Source organism: Callionymus lyra, chromosome 9 (assembly GCF_982586985.1).
Source record: "Callionymus lyra chromosome 9, fCalLyr1.hap1.1, whole genome shotgun sequence".
Taxonomy (NCBI): domain Eukaryota; kingdom Metazoa; phylum Chordata; class Actinopteri; order Syngnathiformes; family Callionymidae; genus Callionymus; species Callionymus lyra.
The window spans coordinates 14561009-14582500 of NC_141826.1; the positions used below are offsets into that span (position 1 = coordinate 14561009).

Below are 21492 nucleotides of genomic sequence, written 5' to 3' on the forward strand. Positions count from 1 at the left end.
CGAGACTTAATCTCCAGAAAAACTCAAGCGTTTTCAGTTAAACACATTTTTTAATGTAAATATTTCAATTGAATATATTGTTTATATAACTGTTGAAGTTGCTGCTAAAGCAATTGTTACCGGACCTTCTTGTTACCTCCAGCCAATGCTACACTAGTTGTGTGCTAAATGGTAGGTCATCTGGTGTCACACTTATTGTCAAAATCATGGACTACACAAATTATCTTCTGTGTTGGAAAGTTTATCGATCCTCTGTTGAGGTTTAGAATCTTTTTAGTGAGAAAAAAAACCTGACTAGGGATCCGGGGTCAAGATATCAACATTTTTGGAAGTGTCATTTTTACTTTGGGGGTCTTAGGTTTGACAATTTGAAGACAATTCGATTTTTTTTCATTATTTGATTCATTTTTTATTATTCAGGGTCTTTTTAAACGATCCTAATCATTCTCTTTTTCTTTTTTTCTTTTTTAAGGAATTAAATTGCTGTTCGAGAATCAGAAACACAAATTATTTTGGTTAAAATCTAAATGATTGTTCATACTATTTGTAAAATGTCTTCAATCTGTAGCTGGATTGCTGACGTGCCGAACCAGTTGTAAGCATGTCGCGTGTTTAGCGTCGACAGACAATCCAACTTTGAGCTTTCATCCTCTGAGCAAACACTCTTCCTCTAGCTCTGAGCTGCAGATTTTCTGGCAAATAAAATCCCTCAGATATTCACTGCCTGGAAGTTCACGGTCTCCTGGAGACGGATTTCCATATTTGTTAATAAAGTAACATGTTGTCAGAGGGCTGGCACCGGTTTAAGCTGCGGCACAGTCTCGCAGGGTGAGCTCTGAGAGTTTTAATCCAAACTCAGCGCAGCTGAAAAGCGTGAGAGTGTCAGCAGCGAAAGCTCCGGAAGCTCGACAATAGAACAGCGTCACAGGAGCAAGGACGACGGCTGTGTTTGCTCCGGGGGGCGAATGTAGAAGAAGAGCGACTGTTTGTTCTGTTCCTTGATCTTATTGTACTTTCTGTGCTTTGAACCACATTTTAAGAGGCCCAGAGATGGAACAGGAAAGGGAGTCGGATAACATTAGATATGGACAAAATGTATAAACCTGGGTGTTTATTTGACATTTATTGGAGGGTTTTTGTAGATTTATAGAGAATTTTAGTTGGTTATATTTGGCTTTTTAAAGTCAAAAGTAGCTCAGTGTCTTTGCTATTCAAGCTGAAATAGGAAGTTCATTCTAATATGGCAGATCTTCAAAATTCTCAAAAGAAAACACACTTTCTATTGCCTTTAGAACCTTTTACTGATTTCACACCAAGCTTTTTAGAAATCGCCTCAGTGTTCAAAGGCTCAGTTTTCGAAATAAGATTCTGTTTGTGTATCTTTATTTACGGTGGCCCTGAAGTACAAATAGTTTTAGATTTGTTTAGTGAAACCACAGGATAACAAATCAAAATTAATTGAAATTCAAGTTAAATAGTTAATGACAAACAATCAAAGGAAATAAATACATGTTGTAGTTGATACTGTGACTGATAACGATATCAGTGTTAAGGTGAGATAAATAACTGATTTTTAACAACGATTATACAAACACAGTAAAACTGATTTTTGAAGAAAACGGATTGAACGGGAAATATTTACTCAAATCAACTCAGCTTTATAAAGCACTTTAAAAAAAACAGCAGTTGGCACAAAGTGCTGTACAAGAACATCAAATATTGCATAAAAACAGATTTAAAAACACCAAGATAATCAAATAAAACAAGTGAAAGGCACTAAAAACTGCGAGTCTAATTTCGAGTAATAAGCCAGTGAATAAAAGTGGGTTTTAAGACGAGTTTTAAATAATTTAGGATGGATTGTGGCTTGAAGAATGACAATCAAGTCAAACTCATACTTCCTGTTGAATAAAGATGAGTTTAATATCCATTTTGTTCAGCCTGATTTCGTTTAACACCCCTGAATATAATAAACAACAATAACAAAAAAGATTTGCAAAAAAGATCTGTTAAACACACAACATAAATCTGTATATTTAAGTCCATCCAGGTAGTAATTTGGACATTCATTTATGAAATCATAATAGTGGCTGCAGGTTAAGCAGGAGTAACAAGAAGTGGTTTGTTGACATAAACACTAATGATATTTGAGAACGCTTCTGTCAGCAGAGCATCTGGGTGATATCATGAAAGAGGAATTCCTCATTAGATTAATTACACTGGAGGACACAGATGGCCTCGTCAATAAACCTGATTAACTTACATGCGATCAATACACATCTGCGGGCAACATGCCAATCTGCTGACCGCAGGCCGATGTTTGAGGAACGACCTGCAACCTAAGGATTACCCACGTCAACCCTCCAACGTTCACCTACGCCGATCACATCGTGTGCTCGTCTGGTCCGTGATGAACGAGCGGCGGAAGAGCGTCTTTACCTCGCCATCAATCATTCCACCCATTCCTGCACCCTCGGCGAGATGAAGGTGTCATAGAAGTGACGCATGGATCAGGAATGTTTTTGCAACAATCGGCAAACATGCAGTCACCTGTATAAAGCAAACAAGCTCATTTGACTTTGTGCTTTTTTTTTTTTTTTTGAAGAGTCAATTTTTCAAGGTTTTCTTAAGAATGATTAGTGACAACATTGAAATCCTTGGGTTGGATCCAGACTTTAAGAGGTTAAAATTGCTATTTATTTGTAGTTTGTCCATTTCAAACGTATTCCTGTTTTATAACTATATTTTAAGATTAAGTCATGAGAAAAATTGTATTTTTTCAGATTTTGTTTATTTTTACTTCTTAATGTTTTCTATTGAACACGTTTTCTAAGTTTTTAGTTTTTATATTTTTCATATTCATCTTTCATTTTTAACTGTAACTGTAGATATTGTTATATTTTACTTTAAATAAAATCAATATAATGTCCATTAAAAATACAGAAGAAGAATTAGGAGGTTAATTTTGAAATTAAATTTTCTGGCTTTTCCACTTAAAAGTTAATTTTCTAATAGATAATTTTAATTCAACCATTTAGTTGTATTTATTTATTTTATTTTGTTTGATTACGGTACTCTTTTTCAAAGATTGTTTTTTTTCCATCATGTGCTTTTTGACAAAATTGTTAATACAATGAATACCTTCAGGTGTGTTCTAGTAATAATGTTACATACATTTTTTTTTTTAATAAATTATAAATATTATTATAAATTATTTGGAAAAATATATATATATTCATACTTTATTATATATATAATTGTGTTTATTTCTGTTGCAAGCATGGCCTTTCATAATATATACATATATCATTGTCTGCGTAAGTGTGACGAGTAAAATGAATTAAAGATGCAAAAGTTAATATTTAACATTTCAGTTGCATTTGAGTAGCAAAAAAAAAGGTTATTGCTAAATACTTCTTGTTTCTCTAAATGAAAATCTTCTCACTGTTGAACCTTCTCTTCATCCCGGTTTTCTCTGAAGCTTCCTGGATGATGCACGAGAATCTCTCTCTTGCAAATAAGCCTCCAATTAGGAAACATAATAAAATCTCCCCAGAATAATTTAAGACTCTCCTGAGGTTTCCTCAAAATGTAAACATACTTTTAATTACTACCGACTCATGGGTTGTTTTTTTTCTCAGTGAACTATTTAGAGACGCTTTTCAATTAATACGGATCCTTGAAGTCCCCGAAGTATCATTAAGCAGTTTGTTGAATCCATTCAGAGCCAAGTCCACATTTTTCTAACACATGATTTGAGCTGGTGTTGAAACCTGCAGGATATAATTGAATGATAGATTAAAAAACTCAATGAAATGTTGTGCAATTTATGAAGTTAGGAAAGTGATATTTACATTCCCGAAACATTTCTCTCGGGGAACATTCAGTACATTATCCAGATGTTGGAGAACATCTCCGTCAGCTCTTGTGGATTTCAGCTCATAAAAGTTTCATGAAGTGACGACTGTTCAGTGGATGTTAACGTCCGCTACAATCACTCCCTCGGCAGAGATTATGGAGAGTCATCCATTAATCAGCGGCGAGTGAAAGCCAAGAGTCCCTCGCTGGTCCGACCAGAAAGAATGAATGTGAAGATAAAAAAAGGTGTCACGAAAACAACCGACAAGACTTTTTTTCATGCGACCTGACTCATTGATTTTTTCTTCTTCTCCAGTCTGTTCGCAGTTCTCCAGAGGAGTGTACGCTATTTTCGGATTCTATGACAAGAAGTCGGTGAACACAATCACGTCTTTCTGCGGGACGCTCCACGTCTCCTTCATAACGCCGAGCTTCCCCCTGGATGGGAACCAGCAGTTCATCATCCAGATGAGACCCGACATCAAGGGGCCGCTGCTGAGCCTCATCGAGTACTACAAGTGGGACAAGTTTGCGTATCTCTACGACAGCGACAGAGGTAGGAACCCCAGGAACCCTTTGTTTATCAATCTCTCTTCTCCGATTGGTTGATCACGTGTTTGAAATGGCAGCAATAGAGCAACAGATTACTTTCCTAGAGAGATTTGAAAAAAAAATACAATATTGCTCTCATCAATCTATAAACAATTCAAAATATAAATATTTGATACATTAAATGCAACTTCTTCTATTCTTTAGAGAGTAAATATTTAAATAAGTGATTTCAATCAATATTGTTCATTAAATCTGGATTCACGAATGACAAAAACAAGTGAGAAATGAAAGAAAAGAAACATTGTTAATAAGGAAAAACCTTCAAAAGTTTTTATTTATATATATATATATATATATATATATATATATATATATATATATATAGTTAGACATATTTATAATTCCTAAAAATACATTTAAAGAGATGAAGATTACAAGAAAATATTATTGATTAATTGTATATCACTTAAAATATATATACATTATATTATATAGTACAAATAATTATAAGATGCATATTTTATAATAAAGAAGAAATTCATGAAATGTTGAAAAGTAACTTATGTAATAAAAATATCAAAATATATTAAAATAACAAAGGCAACAGCCTTTGATTTTGTAATCTTTTTTGTAATTTTTTATTTGTTTTTTTGTCTTATTATTATAATAATTAAAATATTTATATCATCGACTAACATTATTGTTGATATGTTCAGTGTATTTTCAATCGTGTTACCTCCTGAGACAACACATGTTCCCCTACATGTTTATCTTATCTTATCTCTTATATGAACTACTTATATATAAGATTATATATAATATATTATATGTAATGAAAGGAAAATGGTTAATGGAAGTTCAATAAGTTTAAACATTTGACACAAATATAATTGTTCAAAGTTATACATTAATTTATTTATTAATTTGTCTTTTGGCTGATTTTCTTTCTTTTGCAATCCTCGACTTCTCAACAGTTCAGTGAAGCAACAGGTTCCAGCTCTTTGTTTGCTCATCATTTTTGTAAGCTGATTTGACCGTGAGCTCAGAGGCAACTGTTTAGAAAAGCAGCCGCAAGATCGTCGCTGGAACTGTCACTTAGGTTGGCGAGAACCGGATCGTTCATATCGTTGTATTTGGCTCACTCGAGGTTTCGCAGCACAAGCTTGTCGCGCGTTTTGAAGTCTAATTTATGTAAAGAAAGAGAAGGAAGGGAGGTAGGGAGGTGGTCCTGCAGCTTCTCACCTCCTCGCTTGTCTTTAATATGTTTCACACACACACGTGTGTGTCATCATCTGTGTTCAAACAGTCTTCATGTGGAGGCTGAGCCTGAGCGACAGTCTCACAGCCGGCAGTGGTTACCATAGCAACCGATTCCTCTGATCATGTCTTTTCATTATTTAAACACAGAGAAAAAAACGCCACATGTCAAATGAAGGCGCCAGAGGAAGACTTTCTGGTTTCAATTCAGGCGACGATTGTCAGACTTTTCATTTGTTGTCATTGATGACTGGAAGACTTTTGAGGTTTTTGTATTGTCGCTGTAGAACTCAACCCTTCATCTACAAAGACTGTCATAGAGGATGAAAATCATGCGAGGATGGTGACGATGATGTTTGAAGACAGAGACAACAGTGAGGTGTAGTGAAAGAGGGATTAAAGGTGAAAGTAAAAAAGACATCAGCATCCTGCCTGAAGTGATGGACAGACAGACAGACAAGGACAAGAGAGACGTCTGTGTGGACCATGAGGTTTACCGATGATATAGTGATTTGATACTGAAATAGAAAGAAGAGTCAAGTCCAGTGTTTGGTTCATTCATAAAAAAGATGATGGGAGTGAAGAAGAGAGTGCAGACAGGGTACAGTTTGACAGTTATATTTTATAGATAGATAAATGACAAATCTAAGTATAAAGGACATAGATCAAAGAAAAATAACACAAAGAAAAGGATACAAAGATTAACATGGAATAGAATCAGCTTTTTACTCCACTCCTGCCCCCAAACTCAGAATTATATAAACTAATAGCACAATGAATGAATGAGTCCCTGAGTCTATTAATGTTGTATCTGGGGTGGAGCATTTGCTCCATTTGCTCCTCTGCTCACTAAAGACAGTGTTGAGAGGATGACTGTATAAGACAGTAGGCTGTCACTAATGAATGAAAAAACAAGCCTGGATATGGAAGTAAATGTGTGGCCATCAGACTTTGAATATGAATTTCTTTTACAGCATCAAAATCAGATTATCTGTCTGGAACATAATTACTTACATTATTTTAGTTTTACTCTTGACTTCATCAGGGCCACATGAATTCACCCAAGAGGCCATACTTGGCCACTTCCCTGCGCTTTTGGAGAGTCGAAGATACTGAGGTGGTATCAGAGGAACACGATGGTGGACAACCAAACATTTTGGAGATGATTAACAAGTCCACTGGATGAGGCAGGAAGAAGATACATTTTAAACACTGGCTCCTAGAGGAGTCCCATTTTCTTCTCCTATGAGGAACATTCTGATCGTTTCCCAGCTCCTTATTGAAAACACCATTGATCCTGAATGTGTGTCTTTTTGTGGATGCATAAAAAGAAAGATTGCAGACTTATTTCTGGCTCAGCTTTATTGCTCTGTGGCTGCGTCAATACTCGGCCTTTTGTGACGGGTTGGAAATAGAACAGAATCTCTGTAGCGGAGGTTTCCTGCCCGATGACAACACAAAAGGCGAGATTGTTTTCTGAGGGTCGCAGTCACAGACTCACAATTAGCCCCTATTGTGTCACAGCCCCGTCAGTTAACACTGCTGAAGCAAGTGTGAGTTTTTCACCTCTTTGATTCTTTTCATCATTCTCCTCCTGGAAAGCATGGATATACCCAGTTTCTCCCTTAAAATAGAATTATGATTGTTAATATAAATGTCATTTTAATTACTAACCTAACTAGTTGTTTTACTTTTATTACAGGTAAAAATAAAGTTTTTATGAATTATAATATTTAATAGATAAAAGCATCCTAAAATACTTTTTTTTTTTTAATGTAGAAAATCAAAAAGTCTTTTACTTAAAGTAAAAACAATGATTTAAATGATTGCATTAAAATAAGAAAATATGTCAAATAAACATACTATATATACTAATAACGTGGATCCAATAATTTTTTAAACAAATGTATTCATTTAAAATATTGAATTTAAAAAAATGTATTTTTTAAAAGAATTGCAAAAACCTAGAAACAAAATTATAATTATTGGAAAATAAAATGCACGTAAAATAGATAAATTGTCTTCTTCTTTTTATTAAAGAACAGAAATAGAACAATTGTTTTTCTTTGGAAATTTTGATATGAATATGAATGAAAAAAAAAGTGTAAATAAACAGCAAAATAAGACACAACATTACATACAATTGTCACAACTTGTTAGGTGAAAGCATTTTAGTAAAAATAAATATTTGTTTTTATTCATCACTTGTGGAGGAAAAAGTCATATTCTTCTCTGACTCCGACGCCTCCTCAGTTCGTCTCTTCTTCTCGACCAAAACAAGCATCTTTCAACGACTCCACCTTCACTTGTGACCCCAAGTCCCAACAGTACGTTGCTGACAGTCCCGTCATGCATATTTCACCGTAGCACGCTTTTTAATTAGGTCAGTGTGATCCTCTCATTCCCATGGCAACCAAACGTGTGGAGAGATATGGGGGGGGGGGGGGGTTGTTGGTTGGCAACTGATGCAAAGATGAGTGGGCGGCTGACCGGAGACAGATTTGCTGGTGGTTATGATGTGTTTCAACTTGTGAGTAATGAATAAACACCATCGATGCTGCCCTGAGGTGAGCGTTTACGTGGGAGGGAGACACTTCCTGACGTCTGGTCTGTGTTGGAGGAAAGTATTACCTCTGTAAGCCTCCACACAGGTTTGCATAGCAGTGGATTATCAAGATCCACTCCGTGAAAAGAGAAACCATCCAGCTGCTGCAGCGTATCAAACACAGGATCGAGGGACGGTTAACACCTGGAGAGTAGGGATGGACTTCATTCTCTTCATCCTCCTTTGTTTAATTCATCCCTCTCAGTCTTTTACGGAGTAAATTCAATCTCAGCATTTAAATATTTTAAGCACAAAGTTTAAACCCCCAATGATTCAAATGAAGTAAATACCGAATGTGAACTGGCTAAACTAATGAAGGAGCATCACAGCCTTTAGGTGGTTTCCCTAATCCAGTGTCTGCGATTCTCCATTTGTAGGTATTGAATTACTCCCAGCGTTATTCATGAGACACTTTCTTGACTCATTTGAATAATTTAGCATTAGATTACACATAATTCATTTGAAGTCATTAGATTCATAAGTTGCAGGTTAGATCAAGTTAGATCTTCCTCGGTCTGTGACTTTGTCTGAGCAGCTGTGAGTAAAACCAAATGGACTTCTCGTTCACAAAACTTTCACGGCTTCCCGGGCTCTAATCTGTTTCTTGTACCTTTGCGTGTTCGACATGATGTACAAGCTCAGGATTCAGGCTGAGATATCTCTGCAGTGGCGGTGAGTTACCGCCGGCTGCAGGGCAGAGATGTTACCCGAGCCCTTATTTGGCTTTAAATCGTCCTGGATTTAAAGGTCAGCAGCGAATGAGCCGACACGGGACAGATTTATGTTTCTCATAGCTTTAATTTAAGATTGATGTGAATTGAATGTAAAACTTGTGCTTCCTATGAGTTCTTTTTATTTTGCAATGTATCTCTTATACAAAGAAGTACTTGCTGTTTTGTCTCCTTATTTAAATTATGTACAATCATACGTATCCATTGGTTCCAAAGCAAGGCAACTCGACTGGGAAGAGTTTTTGGAAAACATTTTACCTACTGCCCAAGAGGCAAAAGAGAAGATCCAGTTACAGCAACTTTGGAACTGGATCTTCTCTTTTGTTTGCCACAAGTGTCTACATTGGAGTTAGTCTAAGGGTTCCTCGCTGTACCATTGTTATTCAGTCTTATGAGGGTTTGGGGGTGGTCATTTGGAGTTTGAATGCCAGGGAGGTGTTGGTTGTGAGGTGTGCTGCCTTGGTTGTCTTCTGTATGGCGGGGTTGGTTGAAGCTCTTTTGAAGTATTTCAGGGCTCTTGGTTGGTCTGGATTGTCTCGATGCAGGTTTTTGTGTAGATGTAGTAGATGCGTCTGTGGGCCATTTCAAGTGTTTTGTATTGACTGTAGTAGTTTGAGTTTGTCCAAAGTCGCAGCAAGTATATATCTTGCAAGCTGCAGGTCAGAGAACAAGGGGATGAGTTGGGATTAATGTGTGAGTCGTAGTACCCCTTCAGGGTTCTAGGCCTGGTGAGAGACATTATCACATAGACATGGTCGTTGTCTCTTACTTTCCACTGAGGTGTGGTCACCACATGATTCCAGATGAAGATATTTGGGGAATGTCCTAGAAAGAGAGCTCAGCACTGCATTGTGAGTGAATGAGGTTATGGCCTGAAAACCACCTCTGTTTATGGAAGGGTTCTAAAGCCTGGTTAAGATGGGTTCTTTAATTGCAATTACAAATTTTGTTGTCCTTTAGGTGGAGCTGGATGGATGAGTCCTGACCCAAGGTGGCCCCCCTGATGTACTAGTAAATAAATGTCTCACTGGTCAGCATACATCACATTGCCATTTCTTCCTGGGTGTTTTTTGTTCTTAGACACGCCCTTTGGTCTTATTGTGAATCATATGTGCTGTTACTTGGGTTAGAGGCAGTCCAGAAGCTTATCTTGTTCTTCTGTTTAATCTGTCTTGGTTAGTTAAACCTGGTCAGCAATCTGAGTGACTCATGTCTAGACCTAACACACGACTGGGACTCACTGAAACATGTGACATTACAATGATTATATTATTGGAATGGAAGGAAAAACACAATGGAGCAGATAGGGATGTCATTTTCATACAATGTGATTTCGTTTTGCAGAATGTCTTGATATCCTTGCTCAGATAACACACATCCAACCATGTATTTTGGTCAACATATGTAGGTATCGTGAATAGAAAAGTCAACTACTACTTCCATAAAAATAGTCTGGCTTGTCAGACTATTGGTTTGATTAAGGCTGGGTAGCAAACTTCTGTTTTTTTGTGGAACCCACTGAAATGGTTCAGTAGTAAGTATTGAAAAAAGCTCTGTCTTTTGGTGCCAAGATTTGATACCCATGCAAGTTTTCTAAAGAAAAACTGAGAGGTGAAAAAGGCACTCGATTATTGTGTTATTTATTAGCATGTGTTCAAGTATTGGTAGTTGAAATATACTGAAGCAGAATTTAAAAATGTATATATATATATTTGTAATATGTGCAATTTCATTTTATTTTAGTTACAGATGATCATATGAAATCAAAAAACAGAAAGTATAATTTATGAAACGGTATTTAAGTAGGGTATCAGCATCAGTACTGGTACAGGAGCATTTCTATTTTTCTAGTTTTGAGGATAATTCCACGGTTGACTCCATTTGAAAAACACCTGGAGACGTTTCACCACCTTCAGCTAGCTAGAACGTGACCATAACCATGGCAATGAAGTGTAGTGTGGCAAGGTAAACAGAAAACGATAAACCTGAATGACAAAAAGAAAAATCCAATCACGTGACCCTGGCGTAAAACATGTATCCTTTAATTGTATCCACTTGTGTGTCCAATCATTTGCTTCTTTACCTTTTTCATTGTGTGTTTAACTATCAACGGAAATGAAAAACACATAGTTGTTTCCGAAATGGAGTCTGCGATAGATTTCTAAGATGTCCTTAACCAGAATAAGATGGAGAAATAAACAAACTTTTAGTTTATGAGTCCTTTGCAACAGAAGACAGAAGGACTCTCTACAGTCGCACAAAATCGGTTTCATAAAGAGAGTGTTTGAAGTTGCCTCTTTCAACCTTTTCAATCAGTTGCTTGGAAATGAAGTCAGCCAAATAAAACAAAAGCCCCTCTTAAAACTCGACGAGAGAAAGCTGTGCGATGACTCAAAGCAAACCAGCGAGCGAGAGTTGAAAGAAGAAATATTTTATTCCCTTTCTCTTGACTTCACAAATAACTGGATTTTAATCATCTCATTTACAAATTGATTAAGCAGTTCCAATCAGTCAGACCGTAACGACCCCGGCGTGATTATGACGCACGGTCCGTTCAGACAAAACTGCAAGCCTCCGTTTTCTGCCCGCACCGTCATAAAGCTCGGCGCATGAAATTGATTGCATCGGTAATTCACCAAGCTGTAGCCATGCAGAATGAAACAGTCGACCCTTTCATCAAAACCGCTATGCGGCCGCAGACTTCCGATCGATACCGGCAGAGATTCAGCTGTGAAATTAAAGAGGCTGATCGCAAGACCGCTTCAACTAGACAAAGTGGTCCATCCATGTATTTTACTCGCTGAACTCCGCGTTGATCAGTCGCTGCTAAATGAAATGGATCCACTGGGGCGCAGTCGACGTCTGTTGCTCATTGAATCATCTTCGAGGGTCGCACATAAATCCAAACCACAGAGAACCTAACAAGAATATTAATGGAAAAAGCAAACAATTACTGACACCGGCTGGGAGCAAGAGGTTCGGAGATCAAGGAGAGTGGGGATATATTTGCAGACCAGACCATGAAGGGTCTTATTTATTCATCATTCTTCAGCTTGTCGGGGGCAAAAGGCTGTTAATGGAAGCTTTTATTGGACAGGAGTTAGTTTGATGTGTGAGATCCAACTGCCTGAATACCAACCAGGTGATCACAAACCTTTAAACTTGTGTAGCAACATGCCCCTCACATTAAGGAAGATTTATCTTTCTTGTATTTTTATGGGGCAATTTTTAAAATGTAGGGTACTCTTTTTACTATTTTTTTTAATACCACCTTCAGATCCAAATGGTAGCATCAAGAGGCAACATTCGGTTTTAAAATAGCGAAGCTACTGTGGAATTGCAAACAACTACAGTTCATCCCGTTCAGTTCCCAATAAATTGCGTTACATGGAGGTGGTTGACTTGACTGGCAAGTGAGCAGATATTAGCAGCCGTAGCATCAACTAAATGGGCGGGGTGTCATGGAAGTATCATAATTTAGTATGTCCATACTTCGCCTCTTGACCGATGGTGTCCTTCTTAACCAGGATTTCCAAGATGACTGCGATCGCAAAATTGACATCTTAAGACATAACAGTAGTTCAGTAAGATACAGGTGATTTCACAGATACAACGTTAATATCTTATAGAGCGGGGTTACGCAACAAACCTTTTCTGAGGGCCAGATTTTCGGAAGGATGTTCAGCCTGTGGGCCATTCAATTCCTGAGATGAAAAATAGATACACAACATTTTCAAACGTTTAGCATTTATGTGTTGAAATAGCAACAGCTAAGTGTCTCCTATTGTTATACTGACAGGTCTCGAGGCAGGAAAGCGGAATGATGAATAAACTAGTTTATTAACAAAAAGAGCAGGCAAAAGGCACACAACATTGGCATGAACTAAATAACTCGACTAGAGCAAAGGCACATATCACAGAAGTTTGACGTCACGACAGAGACTGACAAAAGAGGGGTTTGAAAGGTGAGACGAAGACACAGGTGACACCAATCAGGTCAATCCACTCAGGAGCACAAGAGGAAGTGAAACAAGACAGGGATCAGGACTTCACAATAAGACCAGGAAGTGAGACCAAAGGTTACATAAATGACAGAACTTGACATATGCCTTGTTGATGGGACAGACATCTTAACACAAAAGGCAAAGGACAAATCCTCACCAACTCAAATTTCCCATTTATATCTCCAATAAACCAATTGTAAATGTATTTACAGTATATATTGCAGTTGAAACTTTTCCTGGACTAAATAAGTCCTCTTAACTTGCAGAAAAATAAAAACGATAACCCACGCAGGTTTAAAATGCAACAATACCAATCTCGATGCGCTGATTCAATATCTTTCACAGCCAAATGCACGTCCCTCCCACGTCTCTCGACAATATACCGTCTTGAATCACAATATTACAAGTGTGGCTGAGTTGCCGAAGTTGTGTTGCTTTCAATGAGCTGTAAATTAACAAAAAGAATAAGAAGAAAGAGTCTGCAGCGTTGAATGGATTTCGCTTCATTTTCTTTGATAACAAAACATGCTGACATGGCTTTTTATTAGTCGTCAGATTTATTCTAGTGTGGTGTTGAAGCCAAAAGCATTGTTGAAATAAATAAATAAAGATTAAAAAGTGTGTTTTGTTTAATCTTTTTTTTTTCAAACAGGACTGACTACACTGCAGGTCGTACTGGACACCGCGGCAGAGAGGAAGTGGCAGGTGACGGCCATCAACGTGGGGAACCTGAAGGATGAGCGGAAGGACGAGGCGTACCGCTCACTGTTCCAGGATCTGGAGAACAAGAAGGAGAGGAGGGTGATCCTCGACTGTGAGCAGGATAAAGTCAAAGACATCATGGACCAGGTGGAGTGCAGCAAATGTTTTTCCTACAAAGAGTTACCATTGCAGTTCAGACTCCTGTGGAGAAACTAGTTTGGATAATTGTATCTATTGGCACAGCTTTTATTTCCACCACAACAGGTGATGCAGAACTTGGCAGCTTGGAAAAAATGTGTTTCTGCCTCATTAGATCAGGGTAAAATTACAAGACTGATTTACAAACATTTGCCAAAACTTTCAACAATTCTTCCCTAACTATATTACAATAAACCTTGGCTTCATACTCAGCAAAGTACACATGCTACATAAACACAGGCTGTGCACTACATGAAGTCACTGTGACTTTTTATTTTTATTTGTTGCACCCAGGCAGGAAATGTTGACATGTCAAATAGGAAATATATTGTCGTTTTTATTTTCCATATTGGCTCAAGACTGCAGAGTCCAAGACAAGACCCTTGTCTACAATACAGTGGCGGAGACAAAGTCTATTCTTGTATTTTGGCAGGCTATAAAAATACATTTGAAAACCAAATGTGCCGGAAAAACATCTTAAAGGGTTAGTTTATTGGGATGATTGATGATTGATGATGTCCGTTGGCCGGATCGGTTTGTTAGAAAATTATTGTTGTTATTCCCCACCACTGATCTACAAAGTGGTCTTCAAGAAGACGGTCCATTTAATTATGAGACCAACTATATATCTTGAATAAAAGTTAAATGAACATGAATATTAATTATCTTTATAAGCTCATCCATATTTAAACTTTATTTTTTGTTGATCAGCCCATGAAGACTTCAGTAACCTCTTCCTCATTTGGTGTGCATTAAAAATACATAAAGCTACCCTCTAATAGCTCTTTCAATTTAAACACGATTAACAGTGAAATTAAGCAGGAGGTGCGCGCTCTCTCGCTGGAACATCAACTTTATAAATCACTTTAAAAGATGCATGGAGTAGGCCGGCCAGCAGTGGTTAAACAGAACCATAACAATTACACTAATGGCTCTCCCTGGCTGTAAACAAAACTCCAATTAAAGAGAAAGTGGACAGAGGGAAACAGGTTATTTGAACAGAAGCTGATTCCCAGAGTGGGAAGAGCGTATCGATTAGCATTCAAAGAAGCCGACGACTGTTCAACAGAAGGCTGAATCAAATCAACTACTCCGGCCTCAAGGACCGTTTATCGAGGGAGAACAGTTGGAACTTTCCGGCTTCGTGTCAGGGACGTTTAAGTCGGAGAAGCACCACATTATTATTTAAATCTGCGTGGAGTGGTTGCCCTGACAAATGGAGGTGTCAGTCAGAGCATTGGGATTAGTTTCAGGTGTGCTGTGAAACGGTACACAGCCCAGATATGTGTCCCTGTTGCCAGGCTGATAAGGGACGTGGCTTTGGAACGTGATATCTCCTTCCAGCAATGTTTTGGTGGCGTGGACAATTTTGTTTTCTCGCTCGGGTGATAATAGCCACAAGTTTCCGCCATTTCATGGTGGGTTACGAGCAGAATATCAAGATATCTGTGGCTGTTTGTTTCCTCGCCGTGGCTCTATTAAATAATCCGTCAGAACATTATTTCTGTTTTTCATATTTCGTCTAGAAAATTTGTAGAGGGTGGGTAATATTTTGATGTCAGTGATTAAAAAAAAAAGGTTTTAGGGATAACTAGGACTCTGGAAAGTTCCATTCCTTTACCTAAACTTCCTCTAAACTTTATCTCAATGGCATGAAAACTCAGCTGTCTCTGACAACGCGTCAACAGAAAGAACATGAGGGGCATTCAGGTGCCAACATAATATAGGACATTTCTAACTTAACTGGGAAACTCAGTTAGGTAGAGCGCCCTATTGGGGTATGAAAAAACTAATAATCAAAATAAAGTTTGCTGTATAATGTAAACATTATAACAGAGTTATTGTATTGTGCATGTAGCTTATGTAAGATTTGTTCTTTCATCTAGATTCCTAAATTATATCTGAATGTGTCCCAAATTTGATAAGACTGTTCATTGCATTAGTGCATGCTGAAATTGGAGAAATCTTAATCATGACAGTTTGAGCACAGCAAACTGAAAAGTGGAAATCTGTGCAACCTTAAAATATTTCCAGTATTTATTTGATAATCTTCCCCATTATCCCATTATCCTTCAGGTGATCACGATCGGCCGCCACGTCAAAGGCTACCACTACATCATAGCCAACCTGGTGAGTCGTTTTTTTATGCTCCGACAATCATGCGATGGTTTAATCTGCAGTCATCAGTAAACAAATCATGTACTCCCAGGGTTTCGCTGACGGAGACTTGTCAAAGATCCAGTATGGTGGCGCCAACGTCTCCGGCTTCCAGATTGTGGATTTCGATGACCCGGTGGTGTCCAAGTTTGACCAGAGATGGGAGGCCCTTGAGGAGAAGGAATATCCTGGTGCCGATAATAAGATAAGGGTAAGATTTTTTTTTTATCTACAGGTTTACAAAGAATGCATTAATTTATTGAATCACCTTAATTTGTTGACGAACTTAACCTTTAATAATTAGCCATTGTTATTTTTTACAACAAAACCAATTAAGGCAAAGAAAAAAACAGTTGTTTTTTTTGTTAGTCAGATGGGTTCAAAACTTCTATGTTTATTAAGACAACATCGATCGTTTTATTCTGAATATTTGAATCCGCTATTTAATGCAATTCAGAAAAAATTTAAATGAATTATGATTTTTTTTTAAAAATAATATAACGAACAAAATGTTCAGTGTCTGATCGCTTCAAGTCTTTCTCTACGAGAGTCACAGACGTTCTTCTGGAACAACATCACAACCGATTGATCAAAGTGAAGCTGCAGAATGAAAGCAGCTAAAGTTTTCCTCATGTGATGACGTGATCGGAGCCATCTCCTTGAAAAACACACTTAAATAAATACACCCTCACATGATTTGTTAATTTTGTCATTTGTAAACAAAACGCTTTTATTTTATAAATGTAAAAAGAATTTGCGCGTGTGTTGCAGCTGTGCCACACGTTCATATGAAGCTCAGACAATAAGAAGGTCACATCTGCTCAATGCTTTAAGTTACTCATTTACTGTACAGTTGTATTCCTGTTGAACTCCACTTTCAGATGTTTCAAATAAACCTGATGATCGTCTCCGTAAATAAAGTTTTTGCATTAATAACCCTCAATGTAAAATATTAACTTTTACACCAGAGCTCGTCTGCACTCATTTAAATTGTAGTATGTGATCCATTTAGAAATGTTTAAAGGAACGAATATAAACTGTTAATCCAGTTTAGATTCATGTTTTCATCAGATTTTTCTGATAGTGGATTGCGATTAATTCTACGTTGATTCTCAAGATGAGGCCCCTGGTGTGTGAGCAGTCCTTTAAATATACCAAAATTGATTTATTGTTACAAGTGCTAAGTCCTTTTATCTGCTTTTATTTAGGACAAAACCATCAAAGAGAAACAGATTTTTAATGTATGGGTAAAATCCTGTCAGCACAGATCGTCAATAAAGGGTGAAGCATCTATAAGAAATAAACCATTGAGCCCAACAATCCACTGTCTTTACACTCATCACAGCATAACACAACCAAACCATTATTCACTTGTTGATTTACAAAATGTTTCTTTATTAAATTACAAGCAACTGGAAAAAACAGATGTTTTATTTATCGACTTTTTGGGAGGAGATAAAACACCAATTTAGGCGATTTATCTGGATAATGAAATTCCTAGTACGCAGCGCTTTGATCTACCAAAAAGGCAAGAGGCTCATCTCCATGGAAACTGAGCTTGTCTCACCATCTACATCCCAACAGAAGAAGTTGTTTTTATTAGCACTCAGCCTGCTGTCTGGATGACGAATCACTTTTACGTCCACGACTAAAAGAAAAGTTATAATGAGGAAAATGTCGGCAAAACAGAGGCATAATGGGAGTTTGTGTGTTTGGGAGAATGTCTGAAAGCTTTCTGTGCTGTGTTTACTAGGTGAAAGTGAGAATTTATATAAAGTTGCTTTTGCATTGATCATTTGTCACTGCCGCACGGTTTCTGGGGAACTGAAAGTAAAGTTTGATGTATACTTTGAGATACAATCAGTGTGTGGATATTTAAAAATAATCTAGACCGTTCAGTTCAACGTGATGCTACATTTTCTGAAGGATAAAAGACATTTAACACATTTAATAAATTCCGAGTAAAAACAATACATGCCGACAAATTCTAAACAAAGAAATCCAGAGTCCAATATCTCTAAATTTCCAAATGTCAAACAAACAAATCAGGGGAGGAACAGGGTACCTGGAAAGAACATGGAACCTGGTAGCAGAAAACACAGAGGTCAAAACACTCGCTAATGAAGAACAAACTAAAGCACTTAAGCAAATAAGCCAAAATAGAAGAAGTCCAAAGAGAATAATAAAGGGGACAAGAAAAAGGACTACGAACCAGCGCGGGAAAATCTTTGATTGAAAGGAACAGGAATTGACAGTACCAAATAAAAGTGAAAACAGACAATGAAACATGATATAATTTTATAATATATATACATTTATTATTATATATATAGTATATATTATTTGATATACAGTTATATACCTTTATATGTTTTGTGGAATAAAGTGAACATGTCAAATAAAATAAAATAAAATAAATAGCTCTTGTTTTTTTTAAATAAATATCTGTAACAAAGAGTTTCCATTTTGAAATTATAAACAGTTTGGAACTATCATATTTTTATATACTTAGTTAACCTATATTGTTCTCATGAATACAGGCAACAGGCCGCACATTGACTAGGTCTGATTTTTAGCCATTACCTCTGAAACAAAGTTTACCTAACACTTCTCTATGAAAATAGCAAGGTACGACCAAACTCTGGTTTGGGAACGATAAAATGAAAAAGGAAAAAGAAACCCAATGGAATATTGTTTTAAATATGTACTAGTTTGTCTTCTTTTTTATTTATTTCGCAGTACACTTCAGCGTTGACCTACGATGCCGTCCAGGTGATGACAGAAGCCTTCCGCTACCTTCACAAACAGAGGATCGACTTCACCAGAAGGGCCAATACGGGCGACTGTCTGGCCAACCCTGCAGTTCCCTGGGCTCAGGGAGTGGAGATTGAGCGGGCGTTGAAACAGGTGAAGCACACACTCCTAATGAAGACCTGTTGCCGTGGTTACAACTGATCTCTTGATGAAACGCCGAAGGCGTATTTCAAAGAGACTGATGAAAGATTCCTCCGCCATTCGCGCAAAAACTCAAGGTTACACAGACAAACACTCTTCAGACGAGAATCAGCTCTGACTTCAAATTGTCCTCAGAGCTTTTGATTCCAGATTCGCCTCACTCCTGCTGAGAAATGTGGCTTGACAGCAAAAGTTCATGTTTCTTTGAAGTATTTCCACATCATAATGACTTGAAAAACGAAATATCATCCGAGATTAGACAGCTGTTGGAACGGCGCTCTGATTTTGTTTATTAATGCTCATAAAACCTTTAGATTACCTAAAATAAAAAAGGAAGTCAAATGTGTCTTCCCTTTGATAGATCTTTAAGTTGACAGTCCTTTGATTTTACTTTACACACCAAAAGCCGCCTGCAATCTCTTGATTGTGTGATTACAGATTTTTCTTTTTTAATAATGATGATGTCATAGCACTAGTATTTAACCCTGAAAAACAATGTTAACCCAAAAACATTTGGATATAATTTTGTTAAAGGTTCGTGTTGAGGGATTGACGGGAAATATTCAATTCGACCAACATGGCAAACGAGTCAACTACTCCGTCAACATCATGGAGTTGAAGACAAATGGTCCAGTAAAGGTGAGAAAAATCCATTAAACTTACTTATCGTTGCAGTGATGAGTTCACTGAGAGGGAATGAGATGAACTGATAAAGTGTTTGAAAAAACTTATCACTGGTGTTTTCATAGTTATAAAGTGATTTTATTTAATTTTTTAAGCTTGTTGTGCACTGTTTTTTTTTTTTTCAAATGTTGAGTATCACACGATAACATTACAAACCAATATTATATTATGTTAAGCAAAACATACCAAAGCAACTAAAAATACTATGACACAGACTGTCACCTAGTTGTTTATAGAAGAAAAAGAGTGAAAGTGTGTTATTGTAAATATGTCATATAGTTTATTGTCATTTTAAATGTTACAGTATTCCCATGTTATAAAGTAATATACACAATTAAGTTGTGTTTTTAGTCTGAGTCAAAGCCAGACATTGAACATATGATAGAGTTTGAATAATAATGTATAAAGGTACTGACTAATGGCACATTATTTAACTATTTTAAACCTTAAAAAAAAACTATACAAATCCATATTCTCAGATCGGCTACTGGAACGAGGTGGATAAAATGGCTGTAACGAAATCAGACGTCTTTCCAAATGAGACAACGGGGATGGAGAACAAGACGGTGATCGTCACCACCATCTTGGTAAGTCTAAATATTTTCAACAGTTTTAAACCTCATCCATTTAGACTAATGTTTTACCTCGGTTCAGAGCCCGGCTCATTGCTTTTGATGTCAATTGGGTATGAAACGCCAACGTAATTGTAATTCAATCCGTTCGTGCTGAAGAGGAGTCTGATTCTGTGTCTCCAGGAAGCACCGTACGTTATGCTGAAGAAGAATGCTGACATTTATGTCGACAACGATCGCTACGAGGGCTACTGCGTGGACCTGGCTGCTGAGATTGCTAAACACTGCGGCTTCAAATATCAGCTGAAAATAGTTGGCGATGGGAAATATGGAGCAAGAGACGCAGAGACTAAGATCTGGAACGGAATGGTGGGAGAGTTGGTGTACGGGGTGAGTTATCGAAACACAAGTCATGTCCGGCTGACCTTTGCTACTCGCTATTACTGATTCAGTCTCACTATATTGGAGAAGTTTCGCCCTGACTCACGGGAACAACTTTCCTTGACAGAAAGCCGACATAGCCGTGGCGCCCCTGACCATCACTCTAGTGCGAGAAGAGGTCATCGATTTCTCCAAACCGTTCATGTCTCTCGGAATCTCCATTATGATCAAGAAGCCTCAGAAGTCCAAACCCGGCGTCTTCTCCTTCTTGGACCCGCTGGCCTACGAGATTTGGATGTGCATCGTCTTCGCCTACATTGGCGTCAGTGTGGTGCTATTCCTTGTCAGCCGCTTCAGCCCGTATGAGTGGCACACTGAGGAGTATGAGGACGGGCAGATTCAGACCAATGAGTCAACCAACGAGTTTGGCATATTCAACAGTCTCTGGTTCTCGCTCGGTGCCTTCATGAGACAAGGATGTGACATCTCACCGAGGTAAGTAAGACGGACAGGCGCTTGTGTTGTCCTACAGTAAATGAGTCTATGTCAAAGATCTCACTTTACAAATGAATATGGATTTATTTTCAAAGGCAAAAAAGATACTGGAAGACCTAAAATTGTAATTAAGTTATCGGACTTTTCATTAATAAAACAATTTGTGTTCTGTTTCTGTTCTCAAGGTCTCTGTCTGGTCGTATTGTCGGCGGCGTTTGGTGGTTTTTCACTTTAATCATCATCTCCTCCTACACGGCAAACCTCGCTGCCTTCCTTACTGTGGAGAGAATGGTTTCCCCAATCGAGAGCGCAGAGGATCTCGCTAAACAGAGCGAAATTGC

At 37.6% G+C, this 21492-nt stretch overlaps 1 protein-coding gene across 6 annotated transcripts in view; it reads left to right on the forward strand.

Annotated features, from left to right (window-relative positions):
- gria2b (glutamate receptor, ionotropic, AMPA 2b) overlaps nucleotides 1-21492 on the forward strand; it is a 50827-nt gene that overhangs the window by 19891 nt on the left and 9444 nt on the right. For all 6 annotated transcript variants that reach the window (XR_015712861.1, XM_087799432.1, XM_087799430.1 and 3 more), the window contains exons 3-12: nucleotides 4175-4414; nucleotides 13660-13856; nucleotides 15984-16037; nucleotides 16117-16275; nucleotides 18804-18971; nucleotides 19554-19658; nucleotides 20183-20290; nucleotides 20459-20665; nucleotides 20784-21151; nucleotides 21337-21492. The exon at nucleotides 21337-21492 is cut by the window's right edge and continues 43 nt beyond it. Coding sequence is in view for 5 of the 6 variants with exons in the window: in XM_087799432.1 (XP_087655558.1) it covers nucleotides 4175-4414; nucleotides 13660-13856; nucleotides 15984-16037; nucleotides 16117-16275; nucleotides 18804-18971; nucleotides 19554-19658; nucleotides 20183-20290; nucleotides 20459-20665; nucleotides 20784-21151; nucleotides 21337-21492 (1762 nt within the window). In the remaining variant the exon portion in view is untranslated. The remainder of the gene's footprint in view (nucleotides 1-4174; nucleotides 4415-13659; nucleotides 13857-15983; nucleotides 16038-16116; nucleotides 16276-18803; nucleotides 18972-19553; nucleotides 19659-20182; nucleotides 20291-20458; nucleotides 20666-20783; nucleotides 21152-21336) is intronic.